The sequence below is a fragment of the Lissotriton helveticus genome, chromosome 12, assembly GCF_964261635.1.
Source record: "Lissotriton helveticus chromosome 12, aLisHel1.1, whole genome shotgun sequence".
Taxonomy (NCBI): domain Eukaryota; kingdom Metazoa; phylum Chordata; class Amphibia; order Caudata; family Salamandridae; genus Lissotriton; species Lissotriton helveticus.
The window spans coordinates 245,342,405-245,367,104 of NC_136073.1; the positions used below are offsets into that span (position 1 = coordinate 245,342,405).

The following is a 24,700-nucleotide window of genomic DNA, read 5'->3' on the forward strand; positions in this document are numbered from 1 at the left end:
TGTATTGCACCTCGTCTATCGCATCGACTGCACATGGTTATATGCAATTCGCCAGTATTGACAGACGCTATTTCATTGACCACACATGGCTATATGTACTCCCCGTCAGTTATGATAAACATGGAAATGAACTAACTTATGTTAAAAAGCGGCGACTGTGGAAAATGACAATGTATATGTACATAAGCGGCGTTCATTTGTGTTCACTCATTACCAACTGCATGTACCCTAAGACTCCGAATTTCGAAGCTGAACGTACGAAAGCTTTGTATGATATCAAAATACGTAATATAATGGGGATAGACATAAATTGACATGCTGGCTAGATATGTTGAAAAGGGAGGACTGTTAAAATCTGGATTGTGGCGTAAACGTTATCGGCGCCATCTTGTCCATTTCAGATCCATACGTGCGCGTAAGCAGCAACCATTTTGATTACCATGGCCTCTCTGCTCACTCCCGATAGCCAGCGTCTCTCCCTCCCCCTCACTCCCCAGCCTCGCAAGCATCCCCGACAGCCCCCGGTCTCTCATGCATAGGCCATAAAACCCTCTTCCTCTGCGCGACCCTGCTCTAAAAGTGACACCCCTGCCTGACCGACACCCCCTGCATTCCTCCCAGGAACACCCTTCCCCTCTTCTGATGACCCCCCCGGCTACACCTGGCCTCTCGACCCGGTCCCAAGTCATAAAACAAAGCCTCATGGATGTACCCCCCCGGCCCCGCATAGCAAAACGTGATACACCAACCGAAGTGCCAGATCTTATCGCCTGCCCAACCTTAGATCTGACCACCCCCTCTTGCCCTCGTGTCCTGTTGGAATGTCCGGCTGCAAGATTACAATCACATGTTACATTTGGGAGGGGAAACGACATCCGAGCGACAGGCATGGGAATAGGCCTGAAGCTGGGATTCCAAACGTGCCTTTTCGTACTTCAAAGTTTCTTTATTGCAATAAGGAATGTTTGTACATCATAAACCTGTGTATAAAAGACGGAGCCTCAGAGAAACTTGTTAGAGCACCTCTTGAAGACATTGTGCGCGTGTCCGAAATGACAGGCTCTCCTCATGAGAAATAAAAATCTGTTCTTGCACTCCCGCTTCCAGCGCCCGTCTCTTCATTTGGTAACTGATCGAAATGGGAACTAAGAGGCGTCTTATGCCAGCAGCCTGGGCATCGGTTGTAATTTGGGCTGGTTTTCCTCACCCTGAGCCTAGACACAAAGAAGCTGATGTTTCTATTCTTTTTTATTCTGAATGTAACCACAGAGACAGCAGACACGTGGTTCGTCGCACTAGGCAACTTTTTCAAGGCTTTGGCGTACGGCGCACTGTTCATCCACGTTAAGATTATGAGAATGAAAGCACTGGTGCCCCCGGAGCCCCAAGGACTGACACGTGTTTCGTCGCACGAGGTGACTTTTTCAAGGCTTTGCCGTACGGCGCACTGTTCATCCACGTTAAGATTATGAGAATGAAAGCACTGGTGCCCCCGGAGCCCCAAGGACTGACACTTGTTTCGTCGCACTAGGCGACTTTTTCATGGCTTTGCCGTACGGCGCACTGTTCATCCACGTTAAGATTATGAGAATGAAAGCACTGTGGCCCCCAGGGCCCCGTGGACTAAAAGGTAAGGATCTCGGTCAAAGTTACATGGTACAGTACCACTCAGCGCACGCAAATATATCCTGAAACCTTGCCGGGACCTTGATAAGTCCAGAAGGCAAGTAAGGTCAGTTACATGAGCCCTGCACGTCTTCAGTGTAGTGCAGTGTAGTGACTTTGAGAGGGTACTTCTGTCAAAGAGGGTCCGTGCCAACTGATGGAATAAACTTTTGTCAATGTCCATTAGCATCCCAAGGGACAAATGGGTTTGTTCACTACAGTAAAGTTTAATCCTTGCATAGAAAAATATAACACTGAAGCAACCTTCAGTGCGGTGCGGGCTGCGGTGCCCCCCAGCCCTGGGCACCGCACCCAAGCCAACCGACCACGCACGCAACATGGGCTTCATCCTGGACCCCTCCCTCTCGATGACCAGACAAGTCAACGCCGTCTCCTCATCGTGCTTCAACACCCTGCGTATGCTTCGCAAGATCTTCCGCTGGATCCCGACCGAGACCAGGAAGACTGTCACCCAGGCACTCGTCACCAGCCGACTGGACTACGGAAACGCCCTCTACGCCGGAACCACAGCCAAGCTACAGAAAAGACTCCAGCGCATCCAGAACGCCTCCGGCCGACTCATCCTGGATGTCCCCAGACGCAGCCACATCTCCAGCCACCTGAGGAACCTGCACTGGCTCCCCGTCGACAAGAGGATCACGTTCCGGCTCCTCACCCACGCACACAAGTCTCTCCACGACCTGGGCCCCAAGTACCTCAACGACCGCCTGACCTTCTACACGCCCACCCGCCAGCTACGGTCCACCAGCCTCGTCCTCGCAGCCGTACCACGCATCCGAAGAGCCACCGCCGGAGGAAGATCCTTCTCTTACCTGGCTGCCAAGACTTGGAACTCCCTCCCCATCCACCTTCGGCTGACCCAGGACCATCTCGCCTTCAGGAAACAACTCAAGACCTGGCTGTTCGAGCAGTAGCATACCCCAAGCGCCTTGAGACCCTCCCGGGTGAGTAGTGCGCTATACAAATGGCATGATTGATTGATTGATTGAACCTTGGCATAATGCCTTTCACGGCCATCAGCCCCGCGAGGGCTTAGGATGCATCCAGATGTTTAAGGTTGCCCCAAATGAATAGGGATGTCACCGTTACCACTGACTGCTGCCGGACTGATAACAAGATGCTGGGCCCTCAGCATTTCCCCTGCTGAAATACAAATACTGCGAGCCCGTTGGATAAAAAAATTAAATAGGTCTTGCTTGCAACTGAAAATGCAAAGCAGGCCTATTTACTTTGACAGTGCCGATTTCCCTGTGCAACTGAAAGAGTGCTACTTACGCTAATTTGTGGCCCTCTAGTACACAGATGTCGCCCCTCGTGGGTTGTTTGTTTGGTCCTCTTCCTAAATAATTCTCTGACAGGCTTCGACTCATAACTGCTCGAGTTTCCTCAAGGCCTATTTCATCCCTGATCCTGGCGTGTACCCACCTGCCATGAAAGTATATGCATTTGCTTTAATCCATTTGTGTCTGCTGGGAGTGCTGGGGAACATGTCATCAACTGACCAAATGTCTATATGTCTGACATTATATCAGCCCTCTAGACAAGCTGGGGATGTTAAGCTTACTGCATTGTCGGTAGCTCTTTCTCGTCCCCTTATCAATTCCACAAGCAGAGAGCTGATTAAATTATTCTTCGAGATCTGTGATGTCTAGACGTATTGCCGCTGATGTGCTTTGCCATATTGTGGAACGGGTAAGTCGATCAGATGACGTCATATCACCAGAGAACGTCATTTTCCAGTGACTCCTGGGCTTTCGTTTGTCCGCCCAAACAGGCAGAGAGCCGTCGTCTTGATCCATTCAACCAGACCCAATGAAGCGAACGCGCCAGCAAGCAATGATCAAAAGAAAACTCCGGCCTGGAGCTTGGTTTCCCCGGTGACCTGGGGTCATCTGATGATCTTGGCTACACGTAGGGTGTACAGTGCACTAAACTCTCCCACGCCTTTTTTTCCAGGCGTTGTATTTTACCCGCATGACTTAGATGACCCAAACAATCAAAACTGGATTAAGTTGAACGGTTTTGCCCTGATTATGGGGTCTCGATTCATCGACCGCGGTGGGAAGTGTTGGCTTTGCCACGACTCGAACTGACAGCTGCAGTCCCAGAAGATGCTGCCAACTTAATGCGTGCCAGACCCACAGTCAACAGCAAACGTACTTGTGCCTATCTAGGCTTGCTTTTAACCTGAAGCGTTTCCGAGGTACACCGGTGAATAGCTCATTCAGCCCAGGCTTTTGCTTTGCATTCTGGGACATGTAGTTCTGTGTATCCTGTTATAAATTCGAGACTAGACACCCGAGTTACTAGTATCTAAAGGAAATACCTGGACTTTATTGGTAAATCGTGCATGCACCTAGGACACGTTAGCCTACCATTATTAGGTCGCAGACCTAGCGCACCAGCAGTAATTAGATGTAAATGTCATGAGTCACCTTCATTTTCACTTCCAGCCTAGTGAGGTCTTACAGATTAAAACTATTTGTTTCCCGGAAGCCAGAGCTTTAAATAGGCAGGTGCTGTCCGGTACTGAGTACCGGCGCTTCTTTAATATGGAAGGGAGCACCTGTACATCTCAGCACTGATGCAAAGCATTTGATGGGAGAGTACCAGGGCTCGAGTCGGGGTACCACGCAGGGTGGACGGCGTCCCCCCACTTATTTTACCGGGTGGACGGCATCCCCCCTGCAAACAGCTGGACTTCACTCTTTGGCCTCTCTGGGACGAGATCGGAGCTCACAGCACGCTGCTCACGCGCTGACTTCTCAGATGCAATCGCATGAAAGGGGTGAGCGAGAGGAGGCAACGAGCCTGATGGTGCAAGCCGCTTTTCGTGACGTCACTTCCGGCCGTGACGTCACTTCCGGTGACAGCGTCCCCCCACTTCTTTTTTTAGGACTTGTGCCCTGGAGAGTACCAGCACTTCTCAGGAGCAAATGGGTGCTCTGGGTAGTGGGCACCAGCCTTTCTATATTTCTATTCAAAACACTGCCGGAAGCAGTGGCCTAACATAAACCCCTGTGGTGGGGCGAGCTCCAGGAGGCCCCCTCAGCAAAAAGTGCTAAGTGGTAGGTCAGGTAAGGAGGGGGAGGGTTGTGTACTTTGTAGGGGGTGCCCCTCAAGTTTCATTACGCCACTGGCCGGAAGCTGCATCTACACACCCTGACAGGCCGCTACACCTCTCTTCCATGGAGGTAGGATAGCTATTGGAAGGGAATAGTTGTGCCAGAGTTTTTTTATTACATATCCTCGCCCTGCCATTTCATTACTCTGCTTCACTTCAAACTCACCTGGCACCAGTGCACTTGACACAAGAACACAGTGAACAGACATTATCACCTAGTGAGAACTAATGTGAGCTGGAAAGCAGAGCTTCAGCTGTGCTTGTGAAATGTCTTGTATTTAAAATATCTTAAAAGAGGGATCTTATCAGTTACCATTGCTGAATTACTGTCTAATCACTTTTGTGTGGAACTTTTTTTTTGCCAACTTCCCCTGGATGCAAGCATTTACGATACTTCTACTAAAGCTGTTAATACTGTTTAAGCCCCATTCAATGTCAAGATGATATCTCTTCCCACAAAAAAGGCGCAACAGTATGCTGGAATGCTTGCTTTTTATTACTTAGTTGTGTATAGCATATGCTTTAGCCATAGATAGAACGTTTGGGGAAATTCCTATTCATGCCTCAGTAATTTTCTTCACACTTTGTAGGCATTATCGGATTGATTTTTTTCAATGTAATCAATTTGGTCATTATGATCAAGTTCTAAATGTTTCAATAAACATTGCAGGTTAAAAATAGCGTTAATATACAAAAAATATGCTATATGTTACTACTAAACGGGCAGGCACAAGTGCAGTTATCTTGCAGTTAAAAGGGACTTGATTTGAATGGTGCAGCAGGTGCAGTGGCACCGGGGCCAAAAGCTCTAAGGGCCCCACTAACCTCAGATTATTGCTAAAATTCAAAACTAAACAGGAAGTCACAGGTGCACAACCGCGTTATGATTTGAATGGTGCAGCAGGTGTATTGGCGCGGGCCAGAAAAGTTGAATTACTCCACTAAACACCAAATATTGCTATATTTTACCACTAAACAGACAGTCACAAGTGCAGTCATTTAGCAAGCCCTAGAGTCATAATTTCAATGGTGCAGCAAATACAGTGGCACCAGTACCAAAAGCTCCAGGCACTCCACTGAACACCTACCTTTGCTACATTTTATTCTTAAACAGGCAGTCACAAGTGCAGTTACCTTGCAGTTAAAAGGGACTTGATTTGAATGGTGCAGCAGGTGCAGTGGCACGAGGGTCAAAAGTTGCCAGAACTCCTCTAAACACATAATATTGCTATATTTGACTACTAAACAGGCAGTCACAATTGCAGTTACCTTGCAGTTAAAAGGGACTTGATTTGAATGTCTCAGCAGGTGCAGTGGCACCGGAGCCAAAAGCTCCAGGCACCCCACTAAACCCAGATTTCAGCTCAAATTTAAAACTAAACACGCAGTCACAAGTGCAGTTACCTTACAGATAACAGGATCATGAGTTCAATAGTGCAGCAGGTGCAGTGACACCAGGACCAAAAGCTCTAGGCACCCTACTAAACACCTAAAATCGCTAAATGTTAGCACTAAACAGGCGGTGGCAAGTGCAGTTACCTTGCAGACAATAGGATCATGATTTGAATGGTGCAGCAGGTTCAATGGCACCTGGCCCAAAAGTTGTTAGAACTCCTCTAAACAAATAATATTGCTATTACATCAATTAATTCTATTATTCACCTATTTCATTTCATTTTTCAACAATTTGCTATTACTTTCCCGCCCTATACCCCTAGTAATAGCACAATATATTGACTTTTTTGTACATAAACAGGTCATAACACTTTCAAAGAATGGCAATAACGTATATGGGACAACTACTCAGCAAGCTACAACTTACAACAAAAAACAACTTATTATTAATCACATAGGCGAAACCTAATGCATTTGCCAAAGCTTGTTTTTTTAGTGAGCTAAACAAGACAGGGCAAAATACCGGTGGAGAATGTAGGATTTTCAAATTGCAGGTATCATTGGGGGGGGCGAGGGGGAGGTTGGGGGGCGGGCCCAGATATATTTGTTTCCGCTGCTGAGGAGGGGTAGGTGTGACCGCCCAGGTGGGGCCAGACGTCCAAAGCTCCGCCCACTTCAAGGAAATCATTCTCCGGTGTGTATATGTAGTTAATAAAAGTGTCATGATGAAGCAATGCTTCCACCTAGATAGTGGCATATTAACTGTCCCTGCTCAGCTGAGGCGTCACCTCGAGACCTGTAGCCCAGGTACCAGAGAAGCAGCGCGCGCCGAGCGGGGCAGGTGAGGAGACGCTCTAAGCCAGGTCCGGTCCCATCGACTGACTGCACGCGCTGAGGGGCGATGATGCCGCGCGGGCTCCTCGTCTTCTGCGCCTTCTTCAAGTTCATCGATGCGGACAGCTTCCGAGACGAGGCGCTAAGAATAATGGGTGCGACCCCTGTGATCGACGGGTAGGTGAAGCACTTCCGAAACGTCGCAGACACTTTTTGTGTCTCCATAATTTCTTTGTGTTGCTTTTGTCACGAGGACTGGAGCAAACACGTTTTAGTCTAACGTTTTACTTGGACACATTTGCACAAGAGCAAACCGGCAGAAAGGGATGGTTAAAACATTCCAAAAAGTGTGGCACACCACTTTACTTGTGTGATAGAGTTTATATCATAGAAGACACGGCCCTTAAATAACTTTTGGTAAATAATAAAACATACATATGTTGCTCTTTTTTAGCTGCTTAGGCATAGTTAAATAAGGAAAACGGATTTCACGTAAAACGTATTTAAAATTCGTTTGTCTTGTAGCGCCTCGTACAGTACTTTTGTCATTGTAGGCACTGTAAATACCGGGTTTTACTTAGTCTGCTATCTCTCCCATTTGAATGTGGATACATATGTATTTGCCCCAATGTTTATGGAATGGGGACAGGCACAATGGATTAACACTATGCTCCTTTTTTTTCTCGATGCAAAACCTTATGTAATGTAACACAGCCTACTTTCGGGGCAAACCATGTTTGCTCCATTCCTATTTTGCAGGGTGCAGCACGATAAACAGGGATTTGTTCCATCTTTGTCCGTGTGCAGAACTTTCCATTATATTTCTCTTGACACCACAGTGGTGTTAAGGGAATGCGAAGCACTATTCTGCACAATGCACATTGTGAATTTATTTGCCTCTCTGGGTTGTGAAGAAGGAAGTGTCTGGGTCACTGAAGGTTCCTATCAAGAACCCCGGTGCCTTCTGCTCACGATGCACGACCGCACAGATGAGTCAGAAGTTAGTTCATTTTCATTGCTCATCCAGACCCTGGACTCTTTGCTGAGACTGCCGCCATTGTGACAATTTATAGGTTTGTTTTCTGAAACTGTAAACCTGGCGACCAAGAACCGGCCTGAGTCAACCCTCCAATTTGGCAGAGTTGAAGAATAGATTGCCAGATGGTTACTTTATTTTGTTTGGAGACCTGTGCCACATTCAAACCAGAGTGCTGATGACAACAGAACGAGCAGTATGTGTCACTAAATGCTGCAGATATGCTGCTCACTGGAGTTTGTGGATTTAGTCACACCGGTCCAGACCTCAGATGCCAGTGCAGGCTCCAAGTGGACTTAAAATAGATGCTATTCCCATCACTCCTCTATCCTACCTACCGCAGCCCCCCGCCCCCAGAAGACAGGGAACCCCCACTCACATTTAGTAATGCGTGCGTTAAAGCCCTCTGAATCGGCCATACCATGTGGAGTTCCGCATGGTAATTCCATGTTCGCACCAGTATTCTCCATTCCAAGGGGTTTAACTTGCATGGTGCGTGCGCGAGCCCGGTTCTAGAGGGCGAGCCGGGCCCACCCAAGGAAGATTCTGGCCCACCCAAGGCACTTCAGAAGGGGGAAAGCAGGCCCACCACATACCTGGGCTGACTTCCTTGCTGGCGCACAACAGGGAAGGCCAGCAGTCCCAGATTACCAAATAGGCAAAGTAGGCACCGGTTCATCGGCCCACTCCTTTGAGGGAACCTGCGACAACGGATGAAGTTGGTTTATTACAATTGTTGGTTGGTAAAATTAAAAACTTACTAGGAGATACTTTTCAGGGGGGGGGGCACATTTCCACTGCCTAGGGGCCTCCACAGATTTTAACTCTGCACTGTGAAAGGCTGCTGCAGTTTAGCCGAGTGTGACTGAGAAAACCACAGGGTCAACCCGGATCATGCAGAATTTCGATGGGGGGTGAGTAGAGACCGCATGTGGTGCACCGCACCTCCTCCCACCCCAGGCCTCAGCTGGTGTGTTTTTTTAGCTGTTCATTTAACAAGTCTCGGATGTGGAGATCTGGACTTAATCCCTGGCAGAAGGCAACAACGAATGGGTAGAAAAGCTATGTGTGGCATGTGTAAGCCTTCTAGAGTTAACAAGCATTAAAAATGCAATAGGTCTCGCCTTTGATTAAGTTAAAGCCAATTACTTTGCTATACAATACCATTAGCAAAGCAAATGGCTTTAACTTAATCAAAGGCGAGACCTATTGCATTTTCAATGCTTGTTTGGAAGAAGGTGCCATGAAGCTTTCAGTTGGCTGGCTGGTAGCTTACCCAACCACATAAAATAGCCTTGTTTTTCTCCACACACATTTACCACAGTTTTTCCAGATTTAAAATGTAAGGGAAAAACACACCATATTCTACGTTTTGCAGCGTGATACTGGGTTGAATATGAGCAATTACCAAGTTATTCCGATTCTGACCCACGGAGATCGTAAAGGAGGTAATACCACACAGCAGGGCTACCGGAGGTCTCCAGGCGGTATTAGCTTCCGGTGTTCCAATGCATCGTGTGTGATGCATATTCGTTATAAAGCGAAGTATCACATCGTATAGGCCAAAAAATACAAAAGTATTTTGCAAATGTAATGAAATATCCAATTACAGCTCGCCACACAGCTAATTGTGCTGTGTTGTGATTTATAGAGAAAAAACGAATGCATTGTGCTACACAGTAACATGCTACCCTTCCACACGTGCAAACTCTGATATCTTTTAATTCAATGTTCATTGGCTCTTAATGGCAACCATCTCGGGTATTGTTATGGGTTTACGTTCATATAGTGCTTTATACCCAGAAAAGGCGCCAAAGCGACCTGTTGCATGTCACTTTGTGGAATTGCGTTGTTTGATAGGAAATCCCATGGGGAGTGTGTTTCAGTACATTGCTCAATGCTCCATGAGAAGAGTTGTTCTCGTGCTGTGCTAAGTGCCTGCGCCTCAGCGTGTCAGTATGTGAGGAAGTGAAAATGAGTGGCAGTTATGGTTAAGCTTAGAAGGCACTGATGTATTTGGTGGTTTGCTGTGTGCCATTGGCAGAGAATGCATACACCAGCTCCCTGCTAACACGTATATTTATTTTACGGAGTTTTAATTAGCGTGAACTTGACCCGAATCGGGTATCAGAGCGCTTTACATAGCACCAGTTGCATTACACGAGGACACATTTATTTATTGTTAGGCACTGGGAAATTAAGTGATTTGCCCAGAATCACAGGATGTTCAGTGTTGTTGCCAAGACTCGAACCCAGTTCCCCAGATTGTAAGAGATGATGCAGACTTTGGGAGAGTGCAGAGACTGCCTGCAGGAAAGATCAGGACGTCCTAGTGAAACAAGAACTTAATGCTTGGATCAAACATCTATGTAAAGAAGACCAGAAGTTTCCATTGGAGCCTTCATCTAGTGGTGCAAGTCGCAGTAAAAATAATGGAATGGGTTTGCGGGCAGAGGATGTAACATTCATACAGTATCTTGAGAATTTATATATGATAACGCAGCATTACATACTGAAGATATAGTTGAAAAGTGACGGTATCTCGATAAAATACTGTTTTCTCTAATGAAAACAGGTTTAAATGTTTAATGCGGGACTCACGGATGAAATAACGTGGACAGAGAAACGCTGCAATGATAGTCTGCCATCAAGGATTGCCTTACAAGTAAAGGGACATGATAAAAACAAGGCAGCACTGGAAGGAAGGAGAAATGCGAGTCACGGCCGGAGGCCGGCCGTGAAAACAATGCAGGCTCCTGAAACTGAAAGCACGGCCGGCCGGCCGTGAAAGCCTTTGATGCCGCAGGGGGTGGAGCGGCAAACTGAAAGCACGGCCGGCAGCGCATTGACCTAAAAGCGCACGGGCACAGCACCAAATCGCCAGCTAGTTAAACCTCTGTTTAAGCCCCTTTATATCTCGCTCCCGCTCAATGCGCATTGAGATAGGTCGCTCGACCTAAAAACGGTGCACTGACATACTAGATTGCGACAGAGAGATTCATTCTAATGAAATTCTATCCGTTTATGGAATGGGGAGGGTGGTGTGCACGGCCGGAGCGATGGAATTTCAGAAAAAATACTAAGAACTGAAATAACTTTACATTTAAAGAAAAATATGACTAGAGACTGGTAAAACAAAAATGCATTTCTTGACAATGTTGCAATGGAACAACTCATTTACCCTATATCTTGGAGCAGAAGGAGGGATTTAAAGTAGAGGAGAGATAAGCAAAGGACCGAGACAAAAGGAAATGAGAAATGAGAGACGAAGTGGGGACTAGAAACAAACAGAGGAGAAGAAAGAGTGAAAATAATTGAGGGAGAGAAGAGAGTGACAAAGAATAGAGATGAGGGTTATATATCTGGATAAGCACATGGAGTGGGTGTGAGGGAAAGGGGCAAGGAAAGGATGAAGTGAGGAAAGAGATTGGTATAGAGAGGGAAGGCTAGGAAGCAAAATTGGAGAGAAGGGCGATGGCAAAGAGAGAAAAAGAACAGTTAATGACAAAGTGAAGGATGAATGCAGAGGAGGATGCTAGAAGCTTTCAAGTCAGTAATAAGAAAAGGGTGGATCAAGGCCTCACATATACTTCATAGTTCTGGCCTTCCTGCAGCCCACAGCTTGAATTAGAGGTTGGCGATACACGGAGGGATTGCCTAATCTGGAGTAAAACAGTGCTTAATTTGAGCCAGTGGTTTCAAGAGCTCGGCACCAGCACATAATTTACAACATCAGCACTTACGACAGCTGCCACTTAGTGATGCTGTTAGCGTAGTTTAAGGATGAGCAGAACAACAGTTGTTTATTATTTTAATATACATTAAAAACAACTAATATTGGCCACCCAAGTCACTCTTCTAGCTTTAGGGGCCTCGAACCATGTGAACGGTCACACTTCTAACACAGTGATGTGGGGTAATAGTTATGTCGGTACTGTCATTGGCAGCCCTGGCAGTGGCAGTTGGTAGTGCAAGCTGCAGTGGTCTTCTGACAAGGGCCCTGGCACTTATTTTTTAACCATTGAAGCAACAAGTAAAACTCACCTGTGGGATTTTATGTATAAAGGGATAATATGATAAAAGAAATGCTTGGTAGTTAGAAGAACTCGAAAACAACCCTGTAATTATTATTTCTTAACTGAAACTGCTCACAACTGTATATGCGGATTGTCATGCCATTTTGTCCTCGTTATTTTCATATTTGGTAATTACTGAAATATGTACATTTTGCAGAGACTCTACATTTTCCTTTTGTAATGTTACGAAAAGTTACCAAATGTGTATCCCAGGATAGTGGCTGAAATTTGGCAAACTTCATAAAAGAATTTCAAATGTTGATCCAAAATTGGTTTTAGATGTTTTTATTGCACACATAATGGTAACGGTGTAATATGGCCCAATATTGCCATTAAGATGTTCTGGTGACATCATAAATCAAGCGTCCGAAGGCCAAATGGTTTGTAAATGCCACTACAACCCTAGATGGCAATACAGCACCATATTATATGGGGAACTGTTAATTATTTTTCAAATTGCATGTTTATTTGGGGGGAATTAACTTGAAAAAGTGGTTTTCTTCAAAGTCCAGCTAAAAATGGACACTGAGGATAATTAGAATGTTTAGGTTTTGTTTGCATTTCTTGACTACCTTGTTAATATAACCATCAGCATTGGGGACGGTCAGTGGATCACTGAAGAATCGGAGTTTACAAACTGGGTTATGGTTCTGGCTCAAATGAGGAAAACCAGTGAAATTTGCACTTATGGTCACCAAAGCACACAGCACATGGTGAAACCTGTGCCACTCACCATGTTTCTGCCTTTTTTTTGTTTCTTTTCCATTGGGAAACTGGTGTTTTGAGCACGACAAGCTACCACATGATGGCCTTGTTTTGTGCATTGGTTACCATAACTGGTAAGTTTCAGTGGTTTCTGCATTTGACAGAACCATAACTCAGATCCTAACATGTGTGGAGAAAGAAAGGATAAATAATGGTAAAGCGTGTATGATGGAACTAGGCAGGGGTGTGCAAAGTAGTTACAGGGCTTACTCACTACATTTTAAACCTTCAGTGCTTTGCAAAGTGCAGAACCACGAAAATCTGCAAAGGAACCATGTGTGGCAGAAGTATGTTTCTGCTGCTGCACATGACCAGGAGCATGCTGCTGTCTGTCTGCATGTAGAGTCCCTCCTCCTTCCACAAATCAGCAGGGAAAGCAAAGTATGTACCTCCTTGAGCGGTGGTTATGGAGTTAAAATTGTCAAGCCGCCAGCTGTCAGTACCTAAAATATCAGATCTCTGCAATACTTTTTGTTTTTTTAGCCACTGCCTATTCATCCCTGTTTATGACCCTCCCAGACAAGGGCGTCCTAAATCCCCTGCTTTAGCAGCTACAGCAGTGTGGAGCTCTTGATGGGCCTCTTCTGCTACAACCCTGGCAGATAAAGGCTCATAATTAACATGAAAGGTTGGGTGAGTGTGTCAGTGAAAGGATGCATGTTAGGTTGGATGTGTGAGTGTAATGGTGGATGAGTGAAAGGGTGAGTGGATGATGGATGGAGAGATGAGTGAAAGGATTTGTGAGTGAAAAGAGGGATGGAAGAGTGTGCGAAAAGATGGATTGATGAGTGAAAGGATGTATGGATATATGGATGTATAAGCGAAAGTATGGATTGCTGAGTGAAAGGGTGGATGAATGGGTGAAAGGGAGAATGATGGATGAGTGAATGGGAGAGTGGGTGATGGACGGACAGCTGGATGAGGGAAAGGATTTGTGAGTGAAAAGAGGGATGGAAGAGTGAGTGAAAAGATGGATTGATGAGTGAAAGTATGTATGGATATATGGATGTATAGGTGAAAGTATGGATGGCTGAGTGAAAGAATGGTTGAAAGGGAGAATGATGGATGAGTGAAAGAATGAATATAAAACTAGATGAGTGAAAGGGAGGGTGGCTAGATGGTTGGATAAAAAGGTGGATGGCTTATGAGTGAAGAGTGGATGGATGATGAGTGAAGGGGTGTATGGATGAGTGAAAGGAGGATAGCTGGAGTGAAAGGGTGGATGGATGAAGTGAAAGGGTGGATGGATGGGTGAGCGAAAGGATCGGTGGATGAGAGAAAAAGGGGATGATGAGATGGATGGGTGAACAGATGGATGATGGGTTTGATAGGTTTAGAGATGGATCGATAGGTTTGTATATGACAGAATGTAAATGAGAAATGGTGTATTTCAGCAGGTGGCTGGAAGGATGAAAGGATAAATGCGTAGATGCTACCGTGGAAGAGACAAGAGAGCTCTTCTGGGGAGGGTTGCAATGACTTGCTTTGCTTGCTTGGTGTGATAAGAACTTCGGTTCAAAGTGGGGAATGTTTTCATTTTCTGACTGCTCCCTTGCTTCCGGAGCAAGAATCCTAGAGCCGGTCCTGTACGTGCTTGGTGTTACGACATGGCAACAGTCAATATGTGTGCAGTTTTTCACCTCGTGTGCAACTCGAACTCGGGGCGTATTCCCTCGGATGTGGAACATAACAGTTCTGATGCACTGCGCATGCCCAACACCAGCCATCGGAGACACAAGGCATTGCAATGAAAGAAATCTAATGGGGCAATAATCCGAATTACCAGGTCCAATTCACAAAGGACGAGCCCTCGGACTCTAATGATTAACAGACATGCCAAATGAATCATTGGGAGGTATCTGTTTCCCAGTTTGCTTTGGTCAGTGATTGAAATGGTAGTAGACAGATTTGCTATTAAACTTTGAAACTGAGAGCGCTCGAAGTTGAGGGAGTTCAAAGGTATATTAGTCGACTTGCTACTTCTTGACCTTGTGGTGGCAGTGTGTTTTTTTTCTCTCAGTGATTATGGTAATGCAGCAGATGTCCCTCCCTTGTTTAAAGAAGTCAGAAGTTCAGTGCATTAAAATAAATCACTGACCTCAAGAACACATTCAGCCACTAAAATAAACACTTCCTCATGTACCTCTAAACTATATGCTTCCTGTGTCCCCCTTCTCCCCAGAATAGGAGAGGAGAAGGGCAACTCTGAAAAAGTTAACCAGCCTAGTTGGCACTCCACAGCATTGGGCAGTAGTTTCTACATTTTCTACCTACTCCCACACGGCATTCCTTACACTCAGTAAGGTGAACTAATCATCTGAGATAAGATTTGCCTGCGTGAGTCATTTGGACTAGGCATGTTCTGGCCAGGGCTTTAAGTGGGCCGGGTCTCACCGGGTCTGAGCACCTGCAGTTTTTTAAGGGGGCCTCGAAACGGGTCTCTAACGGGCTCTGTTTTGTGCCCTGGCACAGGCGGCCTGTTTGTTTTTTTCCGGACTGCAGTGACAGCAGGCACCTCGATGTGCGCATGGTGAGGGTTGTAGGGGTAAGGAAATCCTTTAAGAGTCATTTTCTCTCTGGATTTCCCTTCTCTTTTTGAAACTAAGGAGCAGCAACTTTGTCGTGGTGTCACCAGGGCTTTATGTGGAAGTTTTTTCAATATTATAAACACGCCATAGTTGCTGCTTATTTATCTTATGCAACTAGTAACCAATGACAAAGCCAATAGTCCTGACTTGTAGGTATGATGTGACTTGTAACATATATCTGGATGCAATGACAGAATCAGCAAAATACAAGGCGGACGTCACACTAGGCTAAACACATATTTTTAGCTTACGTGTTTTTAAGCCACACCCTTAATTACATTGACCATGCCCATTTGTAAGACCCCCAGTTTTTTTCATCCCACTTAAAGCCCTGGTTCTGGCACAAACTGGAAGGTGGTCCACGAGGTCTCCCATCAGTCTAGGACATCCGCTTTGTGACTGGCTCATGTCAGAGAGATGTAATGCATCACACTCAAAGCCAGATTTACTGATCTTTGGCGCAACGCAGCAAGACAACTTGCTGCGTTGTGTCAAATGGAGAGGGCAGGAATGTGCCATATTTAATTACACAAGGCACATACCTGCTCTCTCTCTGCACTGGCGCACTTGTGACTACCAAGTGCCAACACTGGCACCCTTGCGCCATGATGCAAGGGTGCCTCTTTACCGGCAATATTGTTTTTGTGCAGAAGGGGGCACCTACCTGCACAAAAACAATCCTCTGAGGCATTTTCTTCTTTCTGTGTGTGCTGCAGAATGCATCACACAGAGAAAGAGGGAAAAAAAGGAGATATGAAGCTATTTCTCCTAGTTACACATCACCTGGAAAGGTGTAGCATTTTGATGCATTCCCAGGTGTACTAGTGTTAGTAAACCTGGAAAAGCAGCAAAACCATGAGTGGATGCGTGGAAACACCCACGTCTGCCCATCGAACACATTCTCAGGACAGAGTAACGTAAGGCAGCGACTTGCAATGCCTTGTGTTACTGCAGATTTACTATGCCATACAAGGGGGCTGTGTTGCATAGTAAACCTGACTTAAGGGCCTGTGTTGCCTTGTGTGACTTAGTAAATCTGGTCCAAAGTGTTCAGGTTTTATCAGAATTCTGTGAGAAATTGGGTTGTTGGTTGACTGGGGTGTGAGCTCTGGTCAAGCACCAACCACAATCCTTATCCTGGTGAGGCACAAGTCAAACCTAAATTAACAAGTGATTAACAGTTTGGTAGTTTGACACAGAGCTGTAAGGCTTAACGTAGACGCAATGTGTAAAGTATTTGTACAACACTTCAAACAGTAATAAAGTGAAAAACACCCCACAAACAGGACCCCACACCATGTTACAAAAATAGAGTAACATTTAATAAATAAAACAAGACCAAATCGAACAAAAATCCAATCACTAGAACTTGAGTTATGAATTTTTAAAGATTTTAGGTTAAAATAGGACTAAAAAGCATAAAGTGCCAACCGGGGATATCTGGTCACACTGTACTGGATCAAAGTCACACTTTCATGCCTACCTCGATGGAGCACAGGATGGCTATAGTCACATGGGTAGGCCGCTGAATTTTACCTTCTCAGAGTCCGTGCCAAGAGTTTAGTTTGCGTTAGAGGGTTCTGCAAAGAGCATTCCAGGAGACTGCCGATGCAGCACAGAGCAGTTTGGGTATTGCTGGAGCTTCACCTTGGTAGTACCCACGGCTTTACGCTAGATCAAGGTGCGAGCAGCAGGTCTTGTGCTTATGGGCCCGTTTGGAGTTGCAAACAGCCCAAAAGTTTGACTTCAGCTCACTGAGCCACACAAAGGTTCCAGGACCTGAAGGGCACAACTTGGGGGTCAGGAATTCACTGCAGCTGGGTCCAGGGGCTGATTCAGGATTTTGGGGAACTGTTTATGTCCTTGAGGCTCAGATTAGGAGGCCAGCAGACTAGCCACTAGAAATCACTGTGGTGTCCTGGGTTCAAGGATGAAGTTGCAGTTCCAGTTCTCCTTACGCAGACAAGAGGGCAGCAGGTCAGCATTAAACGGCAGCAATTCAGTAAAGTGGCAATCCTTTCAGCAGCACAACAGTCATTCTTCCTGGCAGAGTATCCACAGGTCCCGAAGTTTACTGAAGAGTTGCTGTCTGAAGTTTTTCTTTCATACACAGTTGCGCCTTTGAAGTGGGGAGAAGCTTCTAGAGGCATGCCTTTGAAGTCTACAGATGCTTTGCCTTCCTATCCCTAGCTCCAGACTAACTACAGGTGGTATGCAGCCCTTTATGTGGAGACAGGACCTAGCCTATTTATGTATAAGTGGGACTGGGCCCAGCTCCTTCCTGCCAGTAATGGGCCATACAGTCCCACCTAAAATCCCTATTGTGTGTGACTGTCTAAGAGGAATACATAAAGCCCAAATGTCAGTTACAGCCAGTCAGGTGACCAAGAGACAGGCTGCAGGCACCAAATGGCTATGGCAGGACAATGCCAGCTTTCTATAAGTGGCATTTTCAAAATTGTAACTTAAAATCCGACTTCATCATAAGCTAGGATTTTTCTTTACAATTCCAGAGACACCAAACATGAACTGGTTACCTATTCCCATTTGGAAATTACACTTACACTATGTAATAAGACAATTCCAATGTTATCCTATTGGAGAGGTAGGCCGTGCAGTAGGGAATAACTATTTTTTTCACTACCAGGACATGTAAAACATAAAGGTAACTGTCCTTCTTTTTAATACATTGCACCCTGTCTTCTGGACTGTCAAGGCTACCCCAGGGATGATTTATATATATCAAAAAGGAAAGTTTGGGCATGAGAAAGGGTTTACTTTGCATCGAAATGGCGGTTGAAAACTGCAAACTCAGACTCTGCAATGACATGCCTGAGGCATGATTACCAGGCTACTTAAGTGGGTGGCACAACCAGTGCTGCAGGCCCACTGGTGGCAATTCATTTACAGGCCCTGGGCTCAGTTAGTGCTACTTTACTAGGAACTTAGAAGTAAGTTAAATATGCCAATTGGGTAGAGGCAAATTCAACCATATTTTAAGGGAAGAGCACAAGCACTATAGCACGTCCTAATTCCCACAAAAATAAATTCAGCAAAAAGTGGAGGAAAAAGGCAAAAAGTTTGAGGGTAACTCTGCAGAGAAGGACAAGTCCAACAAATATATTCCTAGAAAGGCATGGAAGTTACAGTTATTGGGATGCTGGATAACAGGTAACTCAAAAGTAGGGACCCAACAGGATGAGTGACAGAGGGAATGACTTCTAAAGGAGTTACCAGCGTGTTCTTGCTCACTTACTACTTTGATACTACCCACATTTTAGGCGACAGAGAATATGAACCACTCTATAAATTCATTTGTCCGTTGAGATTATCATCTACCGTCCATATGTTCAATGTAACTGCTACCTTATGCAAATATACTTAATTTGTTTCTTAGCATAGAACTGCGCGTGACTCATTTAGAGTTAAGTGGTAACAGAAATCCCTCAAATTTGTGAAGAAAGTGTCACTAGCTTGTATTATGGACAGTTTTTTCAGTTTTGTCTGCATTACATTCCTTGGCATGGGCATAGGAAATTTCAGTTTCTGCAAGATGGTAATGCAAATGAATTGTGTCGACTATGTGAAATAGACTCTAAAAATCTTTCTCAATATTACTGCACCGGCTCAACTTCAGCAGGTATAATATGTAGGCCGCATCTGAAGCAAATGTTTAATGAGCGAGACCAGATCTCTTAACCCCTTCCAGGCTGATGACGAGCTCAGCTCGTCATGAGCGTAACCTGCCGTGCGCTCATGACGAGCTGAGCTCGTCATGTAACGCGGTAATTTTAAAATTGCCGCGCACAGCGGGAAAAGCCGCCGCAGCGATGCGGTTAAAGAAGAATTACAGCTGTCTTAGTGCCTTCAAACTGAGTTTGTTTAGAATAATAAATGTATGGATCATATGTATCTAGTTTGCAAGGAGCACTGACAGCTAAAGATAATAAATCTTTTTGGAAATTAGCTGCAGTTTGCGCCAAGGGTACCAAGAGAAATCTGCAATGTTGTGTTCAACCCCAAGATTGGGTTACCCACTTCAGTAATCTATACGCAGGTAGTAATGATTGCACACAGGACGATGTAGACCTTACTTTAGACCAGTGATACTCAAAGCACGGCCCGGGGGGCGCTTGCGGCCCTCTTGACCTTTCCATGCGGGCCCCCCTGGTGAACAGCAGCATAAACTGCTGTTTAGTTGCTGAGCACTAACATTCAGGAAAAAAATGTTAAATAAACGGAAATTTGTTAACCTGCAAATAAATGCTTGCCCGTTTATGTAGTATTTATTTGGACCTCCTCACACATACCCTGAGCCACCCAGACCCCCTACTGGCATCAGTGCGGCCCTCGGTCACACCACAGACCGTACTTTGTAGACCGTACTTTGTAGCCCCTGGGCAAATGTTTGCGAGTACCCGTGCTTTAAACTATGAGTATTGTAAACAAAGTAATTCAAGCAAACTAGAATTTGATCCAAAAGAAACCCTAGTAGCAAATAAATCCGTCTTACGGTCATAGCTCCAGGGCATGGCAGGATCTTAAATGAATTGTAGATGGCCAGCGCGGGCGTGTGGGGCCCGTATATTAATCTTCTCTCTAATGCAGTCCTGTTAGGTATGGAGATTCCTCCCTCTTGGAAAATTGCTGCGATCATACACATTTTTAAAAAAGGCATCGTAATGACACCGGCGACTACAGGCCTATTACCCTGATTGATGCTGTCCAAAATATTTTCTGCAAACAAGAGCTTGCCTATTTGCAGGAGTGGATCCAAGAACACAATGTGCCATCCAAATTTCCGGGTTGTTTCAGGAGCACCGTTAGCACTATAGACCAGGCCTTCCACTTCACATGTATTTTTTGGAAGACGTCAGGTAATCGGCAAGGGCAAAATGTATGTCGCCTTTTTTGATTTGCGAGCATCCTTCGACTTGGTTCCTAGATCCAAGCCGTGGAAGGTCCTTGAAGAAATAGGAATTCCTATAAATCTGCTGATCATCTTGGTGCGGTTACACTCCAAAAAGTATGCCCCAGTGAGGTGGATCGAAAATGGGCAATTACCCATTAGGATAAAACGTAGAGTTAGATAGAGCTGCATTCTGGACTGACTCTGTTCTCACTGTATATTAATCAGGTAGTGGAATATCTGAGTAAGGATGGGTTTGATTCTCTAAAGGTGGATGGTCAGAGGGTGCCAGCTTTACTTTTTGCAGATAATACACAGCATCTTTCGAAATTTCCCCGGGGGCTTCAACAGTTGCTAAATAATTGTAGCACTTTTTGTATTGAGAGGGGCTTGGAGCTGAATAGCTCGAAGACCAAATTAATGGTATTCAGCCCAAGTAAAAAAAGAGCTTTAAGAAGAATGTTTGTGGGTAGTAACACAATTGATCAGGTACCCTACTTTGATTACTAGAAGTGAAGTTGAAACTAAATTTAAACTGGGCTCCCCAACTTCAATAACACATACAGTATTAATGCATTACACAGTTAGTATAGCATAGCTCTAAGAAATCAATAAATAGGAGTGGTGCACCGCCCCTAGAGATCTATAATCTAAAGGCTTTAAGTGCGGCCTTGTATGGTTCTGAAATTTGGGGATTTGTGAACACCCAAATCCTAATAACAGCGGAAAATATGTTTATTAGATCTCTTATGGGACTGATGGCGAGTACGCCAATGACTCCAATATGTTTGAATCTGGCACAAAGAAGAATTTCTCAGAAAGTTGAGTGTAGACTCCTGATTTATTGGTATGCACTGTAGACTATGGTAGCTCTAAGTCTATACTGGGTGGGCCTAAAAGATTTTTATATCTCCGGTATGTGTTGACAAAATCCTGTGGCTACATTTTGTAAGATTGTTATTGGGGAAACTGGGTCTGGAGAAATGTTAGGCTTTACCTGAAGATATGTACTCAATTTTCAAAGTAGGGCTATGAGAAACCTATATGAAACCATTCAAACTATAACAGATAGCATAGGTACCTTGACACAGAGTGTCTGCATGTAAAACCGTTCCCACGTTAGGAGTCAACAATAAATTAAAATCCCCCCCCGCACTTAAACAAAAAGATTCTATAACAATTGGCTGAGGGCTGTACCCAAGGGGCGATCTTTGTCCTACCTCTGTAAAGGCACTGAAATCACTAGTAAATATCCTATTCTTTTGCTCAGTTTACCGCTACCAGAGAGCTAAGCGCGTAGCCCTTGTATGTGGGAAACTAGGCACTAGCTGGTACAAGAAGGCCTTTAGAATCCTCAGTTCAGACACAAGTAGATTGGTGGTTTACTCTGTTGCCAGACTCATGTCAGCTTGGATTTGGCCTTTTAAAGTGCATCCAAGCCAGTGATCGGCTGGTTTAATCCGGTACTGCATGAAGGTGGGGCGTGATTTGCAAACTCATACTTTTCTATGCACTTAAATGTAGTGAAATCCCTGCTGGGTATCTTCAATTTTTTTGCATAGGTTGCACAAAGCATGCATATTTGTTGTTACTAAAAGAGATCCTCGCTGATCTCAGTAGATTCCCTCATGGACCGTGTCGCTCCTCATTATGTATCTGGATAGCGGCTGGTATATATTGAGCATACTGTCAATATTGAAATTTGTGATTCCAGGCAGGACATATGTCATTCATAGTTCTTGCACTTTATTGTTATTTGTACATTTTGAAAATGGGAGCACTAAGTTTTAATCAAATAAGTTATTGTGCCTGAAAGAAATAAAGTCAGCCTGACAAACGTTAATACTGGCGCAGCTGGTTTTAACTTTTGAATTAATTAACACAATTTGCAGGCCCATAGCTTATTGTGGCTAGTATTTTTATATTTTGTGCTCGGTTTCTATGCTTCAAGATCACACATTTTCTGTGCACTTGCATTTTTATTGTTTTAAGTGGAAAACCCTCCAGTGGCGTAGCAAAAGCTTTTGCCACCCTGGGCGATTCCTGAGTTTGCCGCCCAGTGATGACCGGTGCAGGGAAGAGCGGGGGTGGGGTGACAGACGACAAGGGAGAATAAATAAAAACAACCACCCTCCCCAGCCACCTGACTACCTCTTTTTTTTTTATTTTTTTTTTATTTACGGAGTTTTATGTAGCGCAAACTTGACCCGAAGGTATTTGCATTACATGAGGACACATTCATTAGGTCTCGCCCATGCAGCGCACATGCGCTGATTAGGACAGAGACCTGTAGCCATCGCCACAGCTTTGGGGTCAAAAACGTGCACGTGTTGCATTGCTTGCAATGCAACGCGGGCACATCTTGGTGATTTCCTTGCGGGAGCGCGCAGCACCATATGGTCGCACTCTCCCGCAAGGGAATCGCGCAGGCCCTCTCCCCCAGCTGCAGTGCGAAGCTCACACTTTTTTTTCTAATGCAGATGCTCGCTTTCACGGCCGCGCAGCTTTACTGACGCGCGGCCAATGCTTGTTTGAACAGCAAAGATTATGCCGAGTGTGAATAGCGCTTGGGTTTTTACGTATTCTGCTACTACCAGTCATGATGATAAAATACACAAACCGGTAAAAACAAAAAGCTGCTCTGATCAGTTTTACATCAATGTGTAGAGAAGGGAAACGTAGACCCGCTCCGGTGCAAACCTTACTGTGCTGGGGAGTTTGGTGGGCTGGATTCACACAGGGCCTATGGCCGCTGAAGCTCCGAGAAAGAGAAGAGGGGAGAGGCTCACAAGGAACATTTCAAAATCAGTCTGTCCGAAAGAGCAGTAAAAGTATAATAAGGCACCCTGTAGCGGAGGAGGTGACACAAAACAAAGGGTAATAATACAAACTATAAGGGTGCACTATAACAGAAAGAGAGGAACGCGCTGGACTTATTGACCAATAAAGATGGACACCTAGCGGGGTGTGTCTTGGTGGGCTGGGGCAGGTGACAGCGTGCAAGCGGTCTCTTTTTGACATCACATTTTGCTTCAATAAGGTGCCGAGGAGCCCCGTTCTGCTGTAGTGAAGAGGGGGGTTCAGACCAGTGCAGAGGGAACCACCAATCCCCGGGGGTCCAGGGTGAGTCACAGCTCTGTAGTAACACACACACGCTGCGAGGAGAGGTGAGAAACCACAGACATTCCCTCAAGAATGAATCGCAACTCCGCGGCCTGCCCAATGTGTGATATGAGGCGCGAGAGCGGTGTGTGACATGCCCCCGGTGTCCGAAATATGAATCACAGTTCAGCAGCGCATACAAGGTGTGATCTGCGGGAAGAGTGAAGGGACCTCTGCCTTGTGAATACCCGCGTGAATCATACGCGACAGCCTCAGTTCTGGTTTGGCAGTAGGTAACCGCCCCTCAACGACCCATAGACTTTTCACTTTATATGGTTCCCTTGAACCTTGGAGCTGACGAGCTCGGATACCGCATCTTCGCGCCACGAGGGGTACCAAACCTGTTAATACTTTGGCGACCTATCCAGTAATCCCTGAAGAAACCTACACTCTGCTGATGAGGAACATCAATTCCGAAACACCGGTGTACAGAGTTGGTGCTGCAACTTTGCCTGTTACACGTCCAGAGCTACAAAAGGCGCACACGCCTTAAGACTGCATTTACCATGATGCTCGAGGGTTACACCCGCTCGTGAGGTCAGAAGTGTGCGATCCATAGACTTTTCAACCGCCCCTCAACTCTGAGGTAGCACACCTTACCTCCCCCTACAGCCTCCCACCCCTCACACCGGCAAAACATTCGAACAAGCGCGAGTTGCAGACCTCAAATCAACAACTTAGAAGCAGCCAGAACATATTATTGAGGGGTGTTACAGCACGTTTTGCGCAAGATCACACACGGCTACAAATACCGCTAGACTCCAACTTGTCTTTTATTTACACTACACTAGACGAGACCTCACCTCGATGTATAAAGTAACATCTTATTAAAAGTAGTGAGGATTTAACCACGGTTAATACAATTTTTAAAAAAAACTATACCAATGATTGCATTTTCACCAACAATCAATTTTAACGGCCTAGATAAACTGAATCCGTCTAACTTTTCGGACAAACAAGCCAAGTTCACATTTCTCTCTATAAGAAATAACACTCTGTTGTGCGCAGTCTATTGAGCAAGCAACAAATCTTATGGGCAACCAAAATAATAAAATTTACCAACAAGTTAGCCAACTCCTGCCATACAACATTAATTAAAGCGTGCATGGGTGCCATGGACATCAG

The 24,700-nt window shown here is 45.3% G+C and overlaps 1 protein-coding gene across 1 annotated transcript in view; it reads left to right on the forward strand.

Annotated features, from left to right (window-relative positions):
* Positions 1-6,884: 6,884 nt before the first annotated feature.
* The window catches only part of DPEP1 (dipeptidase 1), a 200,534-nt gene continuing 182,718 nt past the window's right edge, over positions 6,885-24,700 (forward strand). The window contains exon 1 of the mRNA XM_078670801.1: positions 6,885-7,216. Coding sequence (XP_078526927.1) covers positions 7,107-7,216 — 110 coding nt within the window. The 5' untranslated portion in view covers positions 6,885-7,106. The remainder of the gene's footprint in view (positions 7,217-24,700) is intronic.